This window comes from Pogoniulus pusillus, chromosome 11 (assembly GCF_015220805.1).
Source record: "Pogoniulus pusillus isolate bPogPus1 chromosome 11, bPogPus1.pri, whole genome shotgun sequence".
Taxonomy (NCBI): domain Eukaryota; kingdom Metazoa; phylum Chordata; class Aves; order Piciformes; family Lybiidae; genus Pogoniulus; species Pogoniulus pusillus.
Window position 1 is genome coordinate 26,248,476 of NC_087274.1, and position 17,664 is coordinate 26,266,139.

Below are 17,664 nucleotides of genomic sequence, written 5' to 3' on the forward strand. Positions count from 1 at the left end.
TGAGCTGTTTGTTTTTGATGGCAGGAAAGTGGGAGTGTCCCTGGCACCACTGTGATGTTTGTGGCAAGCCTTCTGTCTCTTTCTGCCACTTCTGCCCAAACTCCTTCTGCAAGGAACACCAAGATGGGACAGTACTGAACTCCATGCTGAACGGACAGTTGTGCTGCTCAGAACACGTTCTTGGGGTGGATTCTGTTGACGCTCAGAAGACTGAGAAACGCCGCAAAAAACTGAACAAGTTGAAGCCTAAGAGAAAGAGGAACAGATGGATGAGAGCTGAATGCAAATAATCACGGACTGCAGTTCCTGCTGCCAACACTATCTTGTAGATAAGTTGTGAATATGACCGGGGAAGGACACAATTTTACATATATTCTGTAAAGGTTACGTGGGGAGGGAGAGGGAGGAAGGGAGGGAAGGAATCTAGTGGGGGGGGGGGTTGTTTTGTTTTGATAAATCCACTGAGCCAACCACAGCAGTCTTCTGCTGCTTCTGCACTGATAAGGAACTGCATAGTTCAGAGCATTTCAGGACAAGCCAAACTGATTCTCCTCAGCATTACAGTTACACTTGAATCGTGAACGAATGTAAAACCTGCCCTCCGAAAGGCCTGCAGCTTGGAGGTGGCTTGAAGGCAACCCAGGGAGGTGTAAGCGTAGGGGTGCGAGGTAGTCTGTCCACCACCAGAGGTTTAATGTAGTGTCCCCTTGAAAGAAGTTAGTAGCTCCCAAGTCCTTTTAGCTGAGAAGCCCTTTCAGACTTCCTACCTAAAGGGCTGGGTCAGTCCTTTTAGGTAAAGGACAGCTTGGTCTGTGGTCCCAATGAGATTTGCTTGCCTTGTGTGTTTTGGAGTGAGTGCTTGAATGCCACCCATCAGCTAGCTATGTCCCTGATTGGCGCCGCATACCTGACAATTGCTTTGTGCCCTTAGCTCTTCCCCAGTCATTTTTAAACAGAGATGGTTTTAAACGCCCTGCCCCCAAGAGGTGCAATGTGGTGGGAGAGGCACAGCCTGTACCAGGGAGGGGCAGTCTTACCTTGGAAGAGGGGTTTTTTTCTATACTATTGTTCCTGTCTTTCCTTGTAGGAATTGGGGGTCTTGTAGGAATTCAAGGGATTGTAGGGACAAGATCTGGTTTTAGATGACCTTTCACAAGGGTCAAGGTGAGCTTTTTATCAACACAAATGGGTATGGTGAGGCACAGGATAGCTCTGCACCAAGCTTGTCGCCGCAGTCCCTAAGAGCAGTGGCTTGACCTTGCGGAGCCGGGGAGGTCTGGGTTTGCAGTCTACCCCCAGTGCTCTAGGAGTTTTGTATTTTAATAAACATTATTTACCCCCTTCCCCCAAATTATTTTTTGCTTAATGCCAAGTAAAACAAACTTTTCTTTTGGTATGCCTCAAGTCCAAGCATTCCCAAGAAGGAACTCAAAAAAAACCATGACCCCATGGGTGGAACCAAAAAGTGAAACTTGACTTCAATGCTAAAACTTAACTTCAAACTAACTAATTTAAAGCAAGATGGAGCTTTGAAGGAGCATAGAAAGAGCAGTTTGGGTGTGAAATTTAACCCATCTCTCTTCCTTTTGATCAGCTTTGTATCAAACTGGCCAACAAGGAACAAAAAACAACAACCCCATGGATGGAACAAAAAATGAAATGGCTTCAATGTTAAAACCAGGTTCAAACCAATTACTTCCAAACAAGCTGGGTATTGGAAGAAGCAGATAAAGAGCAATTTCAGTATGAAATTTAGCCCAGCTCTGCTCCTTTTAATCCAGTTTGTATCAAACTGGCTGCTTGACTTGGCAAACCACAGTAAGGCTTCAGCTTGTTTAGAGCTCTTGCTCTCCGCTGTCTCCTCACCACCACCTTGTGTCAGCCAAGCTGGTTGGAATTCTTTGCCCACCACACCCCCCCACACACCTCCCCTTTTAGGTGCTTAGTGAGGGAAAAACTACAGAAGGTTTAGTCTGGATGGAAATCTTAGAAGTAGGGAAAAATGTTAAAGAAAAGTTTTTTTTATCTCTCTTTCTTCCCAGTGCCTGTCTTTGGTGTGTGATGAGGCAGCATTACAAGCCTAGGGAAACACAACGTGCACCTTCACCTCCCTGCAGTAACTAACTCGTGTGTGTTCTAGCTTAGTTTGCCTGTGGTAGTGCAGAAACTCTGTGTAGCCCTTTGAAATGAAGCCTTGCTGTACCATGGAGGTCTGTCTTTCTTTGGGGGTTTTGGTTTAGGGTCTGTTTTGTTTCATTTTTCTTCCCTAAAGTATGCCTTTCAGGATTTGACTGCGTGGCCTGCCAGAAATCCCCTTTGGTGCTCAAGGAGTGAAAAAGCTCTTTTGGTTTTATTAGAAAGAAGTGAAAGAGGTTTGAAATGTAGCATTGCCTTACCCTGAGCTCTTTGGGTTCTGTTTTGTTCCTCGAAGCAAGCTTTCTCTAAACACTTGTGGAAGGTTGATACTAAGGTGTTTTTTTTCCTCCCCAGATGATGTTTGCAGAAATAGCACAGCTGAAAGCAGGGGGAAGTGAAGTGCCAGAGGGTGGCATTTTCTGTAGTGGTGTGCCAAGCCTTGCACTCAAGCCAAAAAAAACCCAGGATTTCTCAATTGATTTTTGAGAGAACTTTTCCCTCTGCTGTAGAAAATGTTGGAGCAGGACTGAAGCATAGGCCTGTGCCTCAAAGGCAACCCAAAAATGGTACTGGCTCTGATTTTAGGGGTTGAGGGAGAGGGGGGAAGGTGAGAGCAGGCTGTGAAGCAGACAGGTTTTCCTCAATTGCTTTTAAACAAAATGAAGGAATTAGATGTCGTTGGGACCATTCCTTGAATGCTCTTCCATGGAAGGAAGGCTTTGAAGAGTACCTTTGAATAAGTTATTCTAAAAGTTTACCCCTTACATTCCATTGCTGTTAGAATTTGTGACTCTTGTTTTAGTTGTTTCGTTGCTTTTTCCTCTCCAAACAGAAGCGTAACAGCTCTGGCCCCCTGGAACAGTCACAGCCCAGGTCCTCAGAGGCAGATACCCACTTCTAGAAGCCACCACCTCAGATAGTTACCGACTGGCACTGCTGCAGTGGCACCTACTGCTCGCTGCCTGCCTCTCTGGTGGGCTGACAAGCACAGTTAGTATGGCAGGATGCAGGACAGCCACCCATTGTGCTTCTCTCTGTGGGTCACTAACGACTTTGGTGTTCAAAGCCATCCCTCAGTGCTCTCCTCACCGGTTAAATTCACACCCACAGGCCTGAGCACGTGGCTGTTTGACTTTCTGCTGCCTTCTACCTCTTCTCTGCTCTTTACTACTCAGCTCCTTGGGCCAGTGAAGGTTTGCATCACTGAGACTGCAAAGGAGGAGCTGGGAGTCGCTTAGGAGCTTGTTCCTTCTACTGATCATGGACTTTGGGCTCTGAAAGAAAGGTGGATCATGTTCTTCCTGAGTAGGTACTGACCATACGACCCCACGAGCTCAGCTAAGTCACTCAGGTGGTGATCTGGTAGAATTTTAGTTTCTGAACTTTAGGTTTTTAGGTGTCTTTTAAATGAAGGCTTCTGTACCTTACTCTGCAGCACCAGGGGGGAAAAAAAAAGGCTGAAGTTCTATTGCAAAAAAAAAAGGCATCAGACTATCAACTCTTTCCCTTCTCCTACTGTCCCAGAGAACCACCAGGAGAGATGAAGCTTTCTCATGCTGCAACTCGAGGCTGTTTAGTGAAGTTATAACAGAAAACCTTTTAAAGACCATCTAAGTGTGGCATCTTGCATGGCATTAAATGATGGCCTTGTTGCCTTGCCCATCAAGGCAGAAAGATGTTTGGCTTTCCTCCTCCAGCAGACTCTTCAAAGCTGGTGCCCAACAGCCCACTCCAGGCTGTGGTGTTCTTCCATCACACAAGCAAGCGTGGAGACTGTTTTCAGTTGCCTGTGTTTAGATGTGTTTTCAGCCCGGCTAGGAAGAGCAGGCAAAGTAAATGTCTTGGTTTGTTTGATAGCTTTGCCCTCATCATCACTTTTTAGGGTCTGCTTTTGAATTTTAATGACTTTGGAAAAAGCAAAATGTCTTGAAAGCCTTTTTTTTCCCCTCCCCCTGGTGTTGAGTCACGTTTATCCCATGTCTGACTGCTTGAGAAACTTCAGTGTCTTATGAAATATTAAAATTTATTCCTAGTTATTTAAGAACCTGCTCATTCTTTATTGGTTTGGGGTTGTTTTTTTTTTGCACCCATTTTTTCTTTTCTTCTTTAACAGAAAAGGGGAAAGATTTGGTTTGGTTGGAAAAGAGCTTTAGGAGCATCAGCTCCTGTGAAATGCCATTTTTTGGTGCTGGTCTGTTTGCTAACCCAGCAGTGTGAGAGACACTTAGGAGGGGAGCTCTGCTTATGCAGTGGATTTCAGGGGCTAGAGAGGTACTGTCCCTGTTGCTGCTGCTCCAGATTAGAATCACAGAAGGTCTTGGGTTAGAAGTGACCTTCTAGTGCCAACTCCCTGCCAAGGCCTCATCCAACCTGGCCTTGAAAATACTGCCAGGCTTGGACCCTCCACTGCTTCTCTGGGCAACCTGTCCCAGTGCCTCACCACTCTCATGGGGAAGAATTTCTTCCTCAAATCTCATTTCAGTCCAGCTTCTTCCAGATGGAAGCCATCACTCACTTTAGGAGGTGTCCCTGTCCATGGCAGGGGGTTGGAACTAGATGATCTTGAAGGTCCCTTCCAACCCAAACCCTCGACTTTTGTTTCTCAGCACTCAGCTCCAGCAATGCCAAACAGAGCGCTCATGGCTCAACACCTTGCCCGCACGCCCAGCTCTGCATGGCCCCGGAGGAGAGAGAAGTGGTGGTGTGCCCAGTGCTACCAGCCAGCATAGACTGGTTCTGTGTGCTCTGTCCCACCATATCCTGGGTGTTGTCCTGAACCTCTGGGCAGCAGGAGAGACTTGAACGATTCCTTGCTGTAGCCTTGTCGTCTTCTCAGAATTGCCAGAAAGGCAGCAAGGACTCCACCTGCAAGGTAAGGAGGGGTTAGTTGAGGATGGGAAGGCGAGGTGGCAGGTGGTGTTTGCTCCCCAGCTCAAGCATTCTCTCCTGGGAAATGAAGGGGTGGATTTTCCTCCTACACCCTCTGCACACTAAAGGGTTTGGCTCACTGGAATACTGAAGACTCTGCTTGGGCCTTTCAGTTTTGCTCTGGGAGCTGCAGAAAATAACAGCAGGGTTTGATGAAGCTAACTTGCTCCCCCACTCCCTTTACCCCCTCCTCTGGGGAGCTGCTGTTTTCCACTTGGCATCTTGTCCAGTGCAGTCCTCACCAAAGGATGCTGCTGAGAACCAAGTTTGCTCTGCACAGCCCTAACGCTGAAGTACCTGGCCCAGACTGACTTGGAGTCTAGACTGAGAGCAGGGCTGTCAGGCTGGGCAGGGAGCTGGAAATACTTGGCAAAGGGCCAAGGCTGTGACAGTCTGTCTGGCTGTTTCTGGCAGGGAGAAGTGATCTTAACAGAGGAGCAGGGACCTGACACAGTGCTGCAGTCTGGCCAGATAGACATGGTCACACTGCAGTTGCCTGAGCAGACAGCCTCATGGTGAACCTACCTGGAGCACTGTGTGTCCAGTTCTGGTATCCCCAGAGGACATGAAACTGCTGGAGTGGGTTCAGCACTGTGCTGGCCTTTCCTTCAGAGCACACACAGCACTGTCCCCACTTACAGAAGGGGAAGGGGATCATCACTGGCATTGAGAGCAGCCAGGGAGACCTTTCGTGGAGGTCCAGCTTTCCAGAAACACAACACAGCAGAGAACACTGCTAGGGTAGTGAAGGTGCCCAGCTGCAGAGAGCTGTGTTGATCTACCAGAGGACAGAGATGAGCAAGACTTACCTGCTGAGAAGACAGCCAGGAGAATGAGCACCAGGGGAGTCAGCTGGCAAGAGTCCCCTGCCTTGTACAGAAAGAGCTCCATGCAGTACGCCGGCGCCACGCTGCCTGCAGGGCAGAAGGCATCAGGAGGGCACCTCACGGGGGTCACATCTGGGCTCTGCCCAAGAGAAGAAGCAATTCACTTAACACCAGCAAGTAGGGCAGGCTGCAGAGGGTGACTGGTGTGGGGGGAGGTGGCACTTCAGCAGGGAGAAATAAGCAGAAGAAAAGTAACCAAGAAATCCCAGAGTGCCAGGCTGGAGGGGAACCCAAGGTCCAGCCTGTCTAGGTGGTGGTGCAGTTGCAATGAGCTGGCCCAGCACCCCCTCAAGATGAGTCTCAAAGCTATCCAATGAGAGCAATCCACTGCACCATCCAAGGGAAGCAATGTCCAGCTGTTTTCTGTGGGGAAACATTTTCTCTGGAGCCCAAGTGGACTCTTCCCCATCAGTACCTTACCCCCATCACCCCTGGTCTTTTCTATGAGACTCCTTGCCAAAAGGGAGCCTCAGTCCTCCTGGTCGCCACCCTTTACGTACTGGTCCATGGCAATTAGGTCTCCCCTAAGCCTTCTGCAGGTTGAAGAACCTCAGCTCCCTCAGCCTCTCCTGGCCCTTCCTGCTATCATTAAATTCAGTCTGCCCCAGGGTGAAAAGCAGGTGGTGTCATTACACAAGTCCGTGTATCAACACCCACCCTCTCATTAAAGAACACCAGCTCCATCCTCTGACACTCCCCTGGTGAGACCAGGCAGCTTCCAGGGTGGCACAAAGGCAGCTTCCCGCTGCCATAACTTTAACCATCCCCTGAGGTGGAGGAGGAAGAGGAAGGCAGCTCAGACCCAGTGGTGGCAGGTGAGGTGTGGCACAGCACAGCTGTAGAGGTTTGGCCAGGCTCTGGGCCCAGCTGATGGAGACTCACAGGGCAGTAGTGATTCTCTGGGCACAAGTCACAGCTCTCCTTGCCCCGCTGTAACTGGTACTCTCCTGTCCTGCAGAGCTGGCATTTGCTGTCACTGGGACCTTTGAACATACCTAAAACCAGCAAATCAGCACAAAATTAAGACCTGTGGCTAGCCCCTGGAGCCTTTGCACTTGCATGTGGATGATTGAGCTTTCCAAGCCTCAAGGAGCAAGACCACGAAACATTTCATGTGCATAACAAGAGCTAAGCCTGGCCTTTGGTCCTTGCTGGGTGGAAAAGGGACAGGACAGAGAACAAGCAGTGACAAGGGGACTGAAAGGGATCTGGGGCTAGATCTTGTTCAGTGTGATGGGAATATGCTGGAGCTGGGTTCAGGAGTGAGCTCTGGCTTGAAGCAGGAGGAAGGCTGGAGGTGAGCAGGTTTCATCCTCTCCAGTTCTGCATTCAAAGGCCTCTGTTAGCTGCTGGAAGCTTGCTGAGCAGAGGTTCCTGAGCTTTGTGGGACTGGTGAGGCACAGGAGTCCCGAGTCTCAGCATGGTAAATGCTTTACTGCTTGGTTAAAAGGGGCCTTGACTGCAAGAAATCCCTGATGCTGCTGTCCCCAGAGTGGAGACTCATGATTGCTGGCTGGAGAGCTCTGCCCTCCCACATTTGAGATGTCAGATATTACTTAAGACGTCAAGGACAGGGGCACAATCATCTCCTCACTCCCCCTCACTGAGTGTCTCCTTTGCCTCTGGTTCCTTTGGAGCCTTCCTCACCTCTGCCAGCAAGTCCCCATTTCCATCAGCGAAGCAGCCACCACTGATGGAGACATTTGCTGGAGCTGTACCTAGCTGCAGCTTTTGGCAGCCCGGGTGTGCAGGGGCCCAGCTTTCCTCTCAGCCATCCCTGCTGGTTTGAAGGTGTGGCAGAGACACAGCCTGCAGGGGCAGGCCCTAGCAAACCGGGAGGAGCTAAAAACCCTCAGCACCTTCCCATCACCACCACTGAGGGCAACGATTTGCCCTACAGCTGTCACCTGGGACATTGGTGTCCTCTGGGTGAGAAGAACCTGAGGAATGAGCCCTCAGAGTGAAGCTGAAGCCCTGTGGTCTCAGCTGGGTGTCCCAGTCCCCCACCCCCGAGGCAGAGGTTACCTGGCAGGCAGGGTGAGCACTCCTCCGATGCCTCCTGCAGAGCCTCCTGCCCTCCTGGGCACGGCTGACACACGGTGCAGCTGGTGGTGCTGGAGGGCAGAGAAGGCAGACAAGGCTGCAGGACAAGCACTGCCAAGACCAGGACAGCCCACCAAAGCCAACCAGCAGCTCAGCTTGACTCCACAAACCCCAGTGATGCTCAGCTGGATCCCTGTGGCAGCACCTGGCTGTTTATCAGAGGTGTGCACAGCAATGCTGGCAAGAGGGGGTGGCAGAGGTGGGCTGCAAGCTGATGCTTCACCACCTCATCCCAGAGTACCTCCACATCCATCCAGGATGTTTCCCTCCACCATTCCACCCCTCACTGACCAGGGCTCAGCACCAGCATCCCTATAGCTGCAATGGCAGGAGCCTTGCCCTTGGCCACTGTGCTGGGTCTCTGAGCTCAGTGGCTAATAGGACCCCACCCTTCCTGTCCACCTGAGAGCCAGCACCACCTGCAGAGCTCTTACTTGCAGAACGATCCAGGCAGACAAGGCAGACAAAACACTGCATCCTGCTGGGAGCTAAAATAGCCTGGAAAAGAGAAGAGAAGGCATCAGGATCTTCACTGTCACTGCCCCACGTCCTTGTTCATTTGCTCATCTCCTTTTTAGGAGCAACCAAATCAACTCCCCACAGCACTCGTGGGCTGGGGGCATCTCACTGGCTACTTCAGGATCTTGCTTGGGTTTCTGTCTGTCCAAAGCCCTGAAAGAACAACAAAAACTTCCTGATGGCCTTTGCTATGCTGAGGGAAGCCTTGGGAGAAGCTCAGGCAGATGGCCCTGGTGTCACTCTTGCTTGGGGACAGAGACCTACAGACCTTCCCATCACGATTAAATGAACTGGAATGAAGCTGAAACAGGACAACCCAGGAAACTACTGGGCTGTTCAGCTGGAACAGGGTCCCTGGCCCAGGGGAGACCCCTCCAGTCACCCCATCCCCTCCTGTCCCAGGAGGTCTGGGGAGCCTCTCCTTCCTCACAAAGGGAAGGACACAAGACCCACCCACCAGGATCTCTTTGCTCAGTGCAGCAATCTGCTGTTTGCTTTCCCTTCCAGTTTCACCAGCAGCACAAGGGGTGGGAGGACACCTGCAGCCCCTGTGCTGAAAAGCAAAGTTGGTTCAGGCTGATTGTTGCCATTAAAAACAGGGAAATATTTTGTTTTCCCCACATCCTCACCCACCTTGTGCTAAGATCACCTTTCACAGACCTCCTTTCCTAGCTGGAGAAGGCTTCTGCTGCAGCGTTGGCAATCCCTTGGTGCACACAGGGCACGCGTGGCTCTCAGATCTGATCTGTTGCATTTCATTGGGGTTGCCTGGGCAGATTGTGGATCTCCCCTCCCTGGAGGCCAGGCTGGATAAGGCCTTGAGCAAGCTGGTCCAGTGGAAGGTGCCTCTGCCCATGGCAGGGGGTTGGAACTAGGTGATCATTAAGGCCTCATCCAACCCAAACCATCTTCTGAATAAACCCATCAGTAGCAGAAGGGGAAGGGCTCTGCTCGGCCTGAACAACACACCCTGCTTATGCCCTGGTGCTTTTAGCTGCACCTGGCCACAGGCAAAGGCATCACACAGACTAATGAGAATGGATGGGGGTTGAATCCCACCCCCACACCTACCTCTCTGACATGCTCTGCAGGCTGTAGCTCCAGACTCATTAGTGTAATAGCCAGGTGGGCAGGGAAGGCACAGGGTGCTCCTCGTGAAGCTTGGAGAGAAGGGGGCAGAGGTGAGTGCTGGTTTAGGTCACCACAGCCTCTACCCCTGCAAGAGCAGAGCACATCTTCTCTGTCCCACTAAGGAAGGAGCTCAGGCAGAAAAATCAACCAAACTCCACTGAATATTAAAGCTCCACTGGGAAAATAAAGCTGGTTTACGGGCAGCAGAAATGACCTGAGCCTGTGGCTTCAAGCACAGAGAGTTCAGACTCAGGTTTCTGAGGCTGAATTCTGGCTCTTGAAAAATAGGTTGTAGCCAGGCTTAAAAATCCCCTTGGCTTAAAGTCAGGCTCTAAAATCCACACTTGGGAGCTGGGATGGCGTTGAAAAGGGTCTTGGTGTTGGGTATCCATCAGCAGTTTCCAAAGGAGCTGCTCTGTTGTTGTTGGAGTGGATAAAAGGAGCCAAAGCACAGGCAGTGATGCAAGACTCCTGACCTTAGCTAAGAGGGTTGTGGGAAAGGGGCTGTAAGGTATCAGAGCTGCAGGAAGAGTGGGAGGAAGAGAGGGTAAGAGGAAAGCTCTGCTGCATTCATCAGCACTAGAGTCAAACTCCAACAAACAGCACATGGCTGTGAGAGTTTCACATGCTCAGGGATGTGTCAAAGGAGGACAAGGACATGGACTTTAACTCCTTTAGAAACCCAGGAGATGAGCAAGATCTGGGTGGGGAGGGGGAAAATCAACTGGAGATGAAGCAAAGCTTTGCTGAAAGCACCACAGAGCCAGCTCTTCGAAACACCAAAACGTTCAGTGCTGCTGCTGGCTGGGAAGGGAGTTGAGGAGGAGCAGCTCACCATCCCCGTGCCCAGGGGACAGTCACTTACTTGCTGTAACGTCCCTGTGGACACGGCAGGCACGATGGTTGCCCACTCTGGGGCTGGTAGTGGCCCAGGGGGCAGGAGGCACAGGCAGTTGGTTCTGTGCATGAGCCCTCTCCACAGCAGGAGCAGCTCAAGGTGCCTGCAACGGGACACAAAAACCCTCAGGATTGTGAGACCTGAACTTTGGTGCTCCTCAGAAGAGGTGGGTGCCAGGAGAGCAGAAAGGCTGGGCTGCTGCTCCTCCAGCAAGACAGACTGCAAGAGTAATGCTGATGGTGCTGCTCTGCAGCCTCAGCAAGCTGAAGGACAGGCCTCGAGTCTGTCAGTGGATAGGGAGGTTCTCTGACCCCTCTGCTCTGCCTTGCTGAGAACACAGCTGGAGCATTGTGCCCAGTTCTGGGCTCCCCAAGTTCAACAGGGACAGGGAACTACTGCAGAGTGTCCAATGGAGGCTTAGAAGATGCTGAAGGGACTGGAACATGTCTGATGAGGAAAGGCTGAGAGACCTGGAGCTGTTCAGTCTGGAGAGCAGCAGCCTAAGAGGAGATCTGCTCAATGTTTATCAATATTTGAAGGGTAGGTGTCAAGAAGAAGGGGCCAGGATCTATTCAGAAGTGTCCTGTAATAAGACAAGGGACAATGGGCACAGACTGGAATCTAAGATGTTCCACCTCAACACAAGGAGAAACTACTTTGACATGAGGGTGCTGAAGCCCTGGAGCAGGCTGCCCAGAGAGGCTGTGGAGTCTCCTTCCCGGGAGACTTTCCAGACCCATCTGGATGTGGCTCCTATGTGACTTGCCCTGGGTGACCCTGCTCTGGCAGGGGTCTTGGGCACGATGGTCTCTGGAGGCCCCTTCCAATCCCCACCACCCTGTGATTCCAGAGTAATGAAGATGCCATTTCCTCTGCCACATTGAGGGGCCAGGCAGGTTTCCCGTTTTCTTTCCAACACACAAACAAAACACCACCACCCCCAGCCTGGCACAATTTCAGGTCATTTCCTCTCCTATCATCTGATACTAGGGAGAAGAGACCAGCCCCCACTTCACTCCAACCTCCTTTCAGGGAGCTGCAGAGAGCAATGAGGTCTCCCCTCAAGCCTCTTCTTCTCTAGGCTAAACATGCCCAGTTCCCTCAGCTGCTCTTTGCTAGCCCTGTTCTCCAGACCCTCCACCAGCTTTGCTCTGCTGCTCTGGACATGCTCCAGCACCTCAGTGTCCTTGTGGTGAGGGGCTGAGTCATTTTCCCACCTAACAGCAGAGCCAGGTGAGCGGAGACCCTACCTTCAGTGGGAACCGTCCCTGGGGAGCAGCTGGCACAGGCTGTCAAGTTCACCCTGCTGCAGTTCCAGGCCTCAGCAGTGGTGAGGAATGGAGATGCTGATGGGATCCCAGCAGATGTGGTCATGCCTGGAGGGGACACTGGGGTGCTGGTGGATGGTCCTGCAGATGCTTGAGAGATGGTTGTGCTGCCAGAGATGAGGATGGTCACACCCGTGGTGACGGGCAGAGTCGGAGCAGGTTTTTGTGTGCTTGGAGCAGCAGATGGTGATGCTGTGGACACAGCAAGCTTTGGGGTGCTTGATGCCACTCCAGCTGAGAGTGTGGCAGTGGCAGCTGGGGGAGCAGAGGCCACAGTACTGGCTGCACTGGGAGGTGCTGGAGTTGATGCAATGGGGATCTGGGTGATGGCTGCAGTGGGAGGTGCTGGGGTTGATGCAATGGGGACCTGGGTGATGGCTGCAGTGGGAGGTGCTGGGGTTGATGCAATGGGGACCTGGGTGATGGCTGCAGTGGGAGGTGCTGGGGTTGATGCAATGGGGACCTGGGTGATGGCTGCAGTGGGAGGTGCTGGGGTTGATGCAATGGGGACTGGGGTGATGGTTGTCTGGCCTAAAGCAATACCTAGGAGAAGAAAAGGCATCATTAGCGGCCAAATCACTGTTGCCCCTTCAACAGAGCCTTCCCAATGGGGCTTTATCAACTGCTTAACTCATCTGTCTCTGACATCCAGAAACTCCACTACAGAGCAATACAGAAGCAAGGAGGTGAACACTGGCAGCATTTGAGCATTCCTGGCACATGAGAGACTTATCAAGGAAATAAATTAACAGATCCATGAGGCTACAACTCAGCAGATGTCAAAGTCCAGGAGGTCTGACTCTCCTAGATCAGAGGGTGAGAGAATGGACTGAAACACTTCATTTTTGCCATGACAGCTTCTTCAACACAGTTTGCTCTGAGATCGTCTGACAATGTGCTTTAAAATCCTTGTCAAGTAGCTGTGGTTTATCCCATCTCCTCTAACAGGATCAGCAAAGTCATGGGTTTGAGATTTTGGGTTAAGCTCTTCTGGAGACACACCCAGTAACCAGAAGGGAGCCAGCTTGGACTCTGAAATCCCCCTGCCAGTGCAGGGACAGCTATCACCTGCTTAGCAAAGGGGGGTGACTGCAGTTCAGGTTGTTCTGTTTCAGTGGACTCAAACTCTGTCTGCTGGGGAAAGCCACCTCTTGGGACACAGGCATGGGGGACACCTTCCAGTCACTGAACACTGCTGCATGAAAAACAAGTTAGGTTTAATTCAGTAGCTTCTGCAAACACCCAAGTTTGCCACAGCATCAGGAGGAGGCTGGGGCTGACAATGTGGTGTCTCCATGCTCTCCCAAACAGCACACATCTGCTAAGGCACCAGCAAGGGGGCCTGCTGAAATCAAGTGGCCATTGGCATGGGAAGCTAAAAGAGTCTTTTAAGGAATTGCTTTGTGGGTTTTAAGGAGCCCAAAGGGTGCAGCTGACACCCAACAGTGGCACCAGGAAGGACATAAGCAGGATGTGGGGCTGGGGACTCAGAGAGGCAGCACCATGAAGTGGCTGCAGACCCATGGGCTTGTCCTCAAGCCCATTTCCCCAGCCTTTGAAACCCTGGCACAGGTTGCCCATGGATTTGGTAGAAGCCACATCCCTAGAAACATTCAAGATCAGGTTGCTCGGGGCTGAGCAGCCTGATCAAGTTAAAGATGTCCCTGTTCACTGCATAAGGCTTGGACTAGACAACCTTTAAAAGTCTCTTCCAGCTTAAAGCAATCAATATTCTCTCAGTGTTTGGCCATGGGTCCCAGAGGTTAGCTCCACCATGGTCTGAACAACAGTGTGCAGATCCAGCTGACCAGGAACTCCGGGCTACATTTCTGCCCTGACATGAGCACACTGAATAAAAGAGTCCTTATGAAGTTGTGATCACAAGGAGACAGATCCTTGGGGATGCTCTCTCCTGTTGCACACTGCCTGCTTTGTATTCCACTGAGAACAAAACTCATCTTCAGGAGCTCTCACAGACTGAAGCTTGAGGAGATTCACACTGGAGATTAGGAAGAAATTCTTAACAGGGAGGGTGGTGAGACACTGGAACAGGTTGCCCAGGGATGTTGCAGGTGGTCCCTTCCTGGAGGTGTTCAAAGCCAGGCCAGATGAGGCCTTGAGCAAACTGCTCTAGTGAGAGGTGTCCCTGCCTATAGCAGAGGTTGGCTTTGAAGATCGTTAAGAACCCTTCCAACCCAAACCAGTCCAAGATTCAGTGACTTCTTGAGTGTCAGACTAGGAGCTGAGCTTTGGTGGGTGTCTAGGCTGCCCTGGGTGCACACAGCTAAGATGAAGCTGCTCAGGTCATTGCTCTGCGCAGTTTTTCCCCCTCATCAAGGAACTCTATGAGTGCAAATTGTTCCAGCAGAGATGGGTTCATAGCCCTGAAAAGGAGGGGGCTGCAGAGTCCCCAGCAGCACGAGACCCTCCAAAAGCAGGTGTGGTGCAGTGAGAGGGAGCAGAGCAGCAGCCTACCCCAAAGAGCTGCTTCTCTAAGAACACAGCTTGGCTGGTTTGTTTTTGCTAGCTAAGCAGCACAAAAGGATGGGAACAAGGAGAGGAGAACACAGATGCACAACCACAAACCCAGGCATCTTTAGCTGCACTCTCTTATACAGCCCCAGTTAACACCCCAAGGAGAACATCCTGCAGCATCCTGTCCCTTGGGGTTTAAGAGGAAAGCCATGCAGAGGGCACTGCAGATCCTCAGTACCCAGAGCAAGGAGGGCTGCAGTTCTGGGTTTCTGCCTTTTAACTGTTTTTGCTCTTGCAAAAGCAAGTCTACGTTCACCACATTCAGCCTGCTTCCAACACCGCCTGTCAAACCATCCCTCCCTCCTTCTCTTCTTGCCTTCCCCCCGACTTTCCCCAGCACCCCAGGAAGGAGAAGGCCAGCTGCAGCGAAGCCCATCACAGCTTTGCCCAGGCTCAGCCAAAGGAAGCAGCACCTGAGGAGCACTCACCTGTCAGACACACGGTGGTTAAGCTCCAAAGCAGAGGGGAGGGCCAGGCGCTCATTTTTGCTGAGAGGCAGCTGGTCGGGAGGCAGCACCAGCAGCTGATCTCCACCACCCAGCTGCTCATTCTCTTCCACTTTCGTGCCCAATATCGTCACCTGACTCTGATCATGCGGCTTGGCCAACTCAAACCTCCTCCCCAGCAAAGGGAGGGGGGGTTATATTGAGAGGCTCTAACAGGCCTGAAGACATTGGTGGCCTTCTCAAAGCACAGTGCAAGCCAAATAGCAAGCAGAAGAGCAATGCTCAGCCTTTCCCAGCAGCATGCAGAGGAGCATGCAGGAGCAGTGTCCTGGAGGGAGCGATGGGCTGGTGGAGAGCAATGGGCAGAGCTGCGAGAGAGCCCTGTGCCTGGCTGCTGGCCAGCACCCCGTGACCTCGTCAAGGGAAAGGATTTCAGTTTCCAGACACTCAGGATTTCCTGCAAGAAGAAAAACAAACCCAGAAGAGTCCTCAGCTCAAAGCTGCTTCCACCCTAACTGACAGCAACCACACTGTAACCAGAATCCCACCTCTAGTGATGGCAGAGCCAGCCCAAGCAGCCGTTAGCTCCCCCCCTGCATTACCCTCAAGGTGCCAAACTTGATACATCACAAAATGCATTGGGTCAGAAGGGACCTTCAGAGGTCATCTTGTCCAACTCCCCTGCAGCCAGCAGGGACATCTCCAACTAGATCAGGTTGCTCAGGGCCCCATCAAGTTTGAGCTTGAAGGTGTCCCATGATGGGGAGCCTGTTCCAGTATCTCTCCACTCTGGTCAGCCTGTTGCAGTATCTCACCAGTCTCATTGTGAAGAGCTTCCACCAAGCTGTTGTGATCAGGATCAAACTCAGTGATCCTGATGATGGTGATATTGAGGTGAGCCCTTCACATTCAAGGAGGTCACATCCCATTTTCCATGATATCCAGTGGTTATCCCACTTGCTGCTCATACTCTGTGGTTAAGTCCTCCTGGCTGTGTTCATGCTGCCCAAGCACACACAGGTCCCCACGGCTTCATAGTCACAGAACGTTAGGGGTTGGAAAGGACCTCTGGGGACCATGGAGCCCAACTTTCCTGCCAGAGCAGGGCACATAAGAACACATCCAGATGGGTTTTGAAAGTCTCCAGAGATGACTCTGTGACCTCTCTGGACAGCCTGCTCCAGTATCCTCCAGTACAGAAGTCTACCCTCCTATTAAGGTAAAACCTCCTGTGTTGCAGTTTGTGTCCATTGCCTCTTGTTCTGTCACACTGAAAAGAGCCTAGCACCATGTCCCTTCTTTTAGCAACCATGCAAGTTGGAAACACTCAGGAGAAGTTGGATGCCACTCCAGGGCAGAGAAGTACAAACAAGTTTGTTTCTGCACTGCTGCCCTGTCTCTGGCAAGGTTAAATGCTTTTGCTACCTGGTTCATAGAGAATAGTGTCATAGTTGACCAGAAACAATATCCTAGACTGGCACAGAGTCTTCCTGTCAGTTTGGTTGCTCTTCCATGAGTGGTGTCCTCAAATAAACCAGACACTGCCTCCACTCTAAAAAACTGTCTGGTTTCTGACATGGCAGGGGCAGCAGAGATGTTTCTCCCAAGAGCAGGGACTCCTGCTCAAACAGTGCCAGTTCCTATCCACTCTCCTGTGCTGCCCAGAACCACACCTCCACTCCGGCTGGGCAAGTCAAGATCTCATCTCTGCTGGTGCAGAGCAGGAAGGAGGGTACCAGGAGTTTCCTCTACTTCAGATAAGGAGAGAGATTTTGCCACAGTGTGCTGCTCCTGAATGATACCGAAAGCAGCTCTGTGCCCAAGAGGAGGGACGAGGCATCGAGCCAGGTGAGGAAGCAGAAAGCAAGCCGAAGTCACCAGCACGGCTGGAGGAACACACCCAGCTGCGCGCTCTGGATATCCAAACCCGTACTTGACCAAGCGGCCACTTGATGGCACCACAGCTTCGGCCAGCACTTGAGAGGAGAGAGTACAAAGCTCTCCATCGGCTGCTCTTCTCACCCTGCACCAGCACGAACCCTCAACATCGCAGTACCAAAACTAAGAGGAAGCCGAAGAAATTTCAGTAATGAACACCTATGAGAGTCACCCTGAAACAAAGCAAACTCTTCTCTCTCTGGACACACTCTGGTGAGGCCACACCTTCGGTACTGGGTTCAGTCTAGGGGCCTCACTACAAGGAGAGCATTGAAGGGCTGGAGCACAGCCCAGACAGGGGCAAAGCTGGTGGAGGGTGTGGAGGTCTGGTGAAGAGCAGCTGAGGGAACAGAGGGTATTTAGTCTGGAGAAGAGAAGGCTTAGGGGAGATCTCATTGCTCTCTACAGCTCCCCGAGAGAAGGTTGGAGCCAGGTAGGATTGGTCTCACATGCAGGTAACAGGATGAGAGGAAATGGCCTCAAGTTGCACCAGGAGGTTTAGGTTGGACATCAGAAGAAGTTTCTTCACTAAAAAGGTTCTCAAACACTGGGACTGGCTTATCAGGGAGGTGGTTGAATCCCCATCCCTGGAGGTGTTTCAGAGAGGCAGAGACGTTGTGCTGAGAGCCAGGGTTTAGCACCAGCCTTGGCAGAGTTAGAGAACAGTTGGACTGGATGACTTTAAAGGTCTTTTCCAACCAAAAAGCTTCTACCATGCACTTTGGCTGTTTAGTTCCAAGCTAGTGGCACTACTCCCCAGCTCAACTGTCTCTAAGCTTTAAATGTCAGTTGATTTTGAAGCAAGCATGAGAGCA

General features: G+C 51.5%; 2 protein-coding genes across 5 annotated transcripts in view; one reads left to right on the forward strand and one right to left on the reverse strand.

Moving 5' to 3' along the window:
• Positions 1 to 389, forward strand: part of NSD2 (nuclear receptor binding SET domain protein 2) — a 102,048-nt gene extending 101,659 nt beyond the window's left edge. For all 4 annotated transcript variants that reach the window (XM_064151555.1, XM_064151557.1, XM_064151554.1 and 1 more), the window contains one exon: positions 25 to 389. In XM_064151555.1, the coding sequence (XP_064007625.1) occupies positions 25 to 290 (266 nt within the window). In that variant the 3' untranslated portion in view covers positions 291 to 389. The remainder of the gene's footprint in view (positions 1 to 24) is intronic.
• Positions 390 to 4,169: 3,780 nt separating this feature from the next.
• On the reverse strand, positions 4,170 to 15,006 carry LOC135179575 (mucin-2-like). Its single transcript, XM_064151561.1, has 9 exons — positions 14,894 to 15,006; positions 11,853 to 12,473; positions 10,570 to 10,705; positions 9,645 to 9,733; positions 8,489 to 8,552; positions 7,977 to 8,065; positions 6,834 to 6,946; positions 5,874 to 6,030; positions 4,170 to 5,001 (listed from the first exon to the last, which is right to left on the reverse strand). The coding sequence occupies exons 1-9, from the start codon at positions 14,946 to 14,948 to the stop codon at positions 4,850 to 4,852; spliced, it is 1,476 nt and encodes a 491-aa protein (XP_064007631.1). The 5' UTR covers positions 14,949 to 15,006; the 3' UTR covers positions 4,170 to 4,849.
• Between the last annotated feature and the right edge of the window lie 2,658 nt (positions 15,007 to 17,664).

Bases quoted from the DNA above. Each gene is read 5' to 3' on its own strand.
- LOC135179575 (XM_064151561.1), bottom strand. From the start codon at position 14,948: ATGAGCGCCTGGCCCTCCCCTCTGCTTTGGAGCTTAACCACCGTGTGT. The intron at 10,706-11,852 runs GTAGGGTCTCCG...GTCCCGTTGCAG, and splicing joins AGGGACGGTTCCCACTGAAG to GCACCTTGAGCTGCTCCTGC. The intron at 8,553-9,644 runs GTAGGTGTGGGG...TCTCTTTTCCAG, and splicing joins CTGCAGAGCATGTCAGAGAG to GCTATTTTAGCTCCCAGCAG.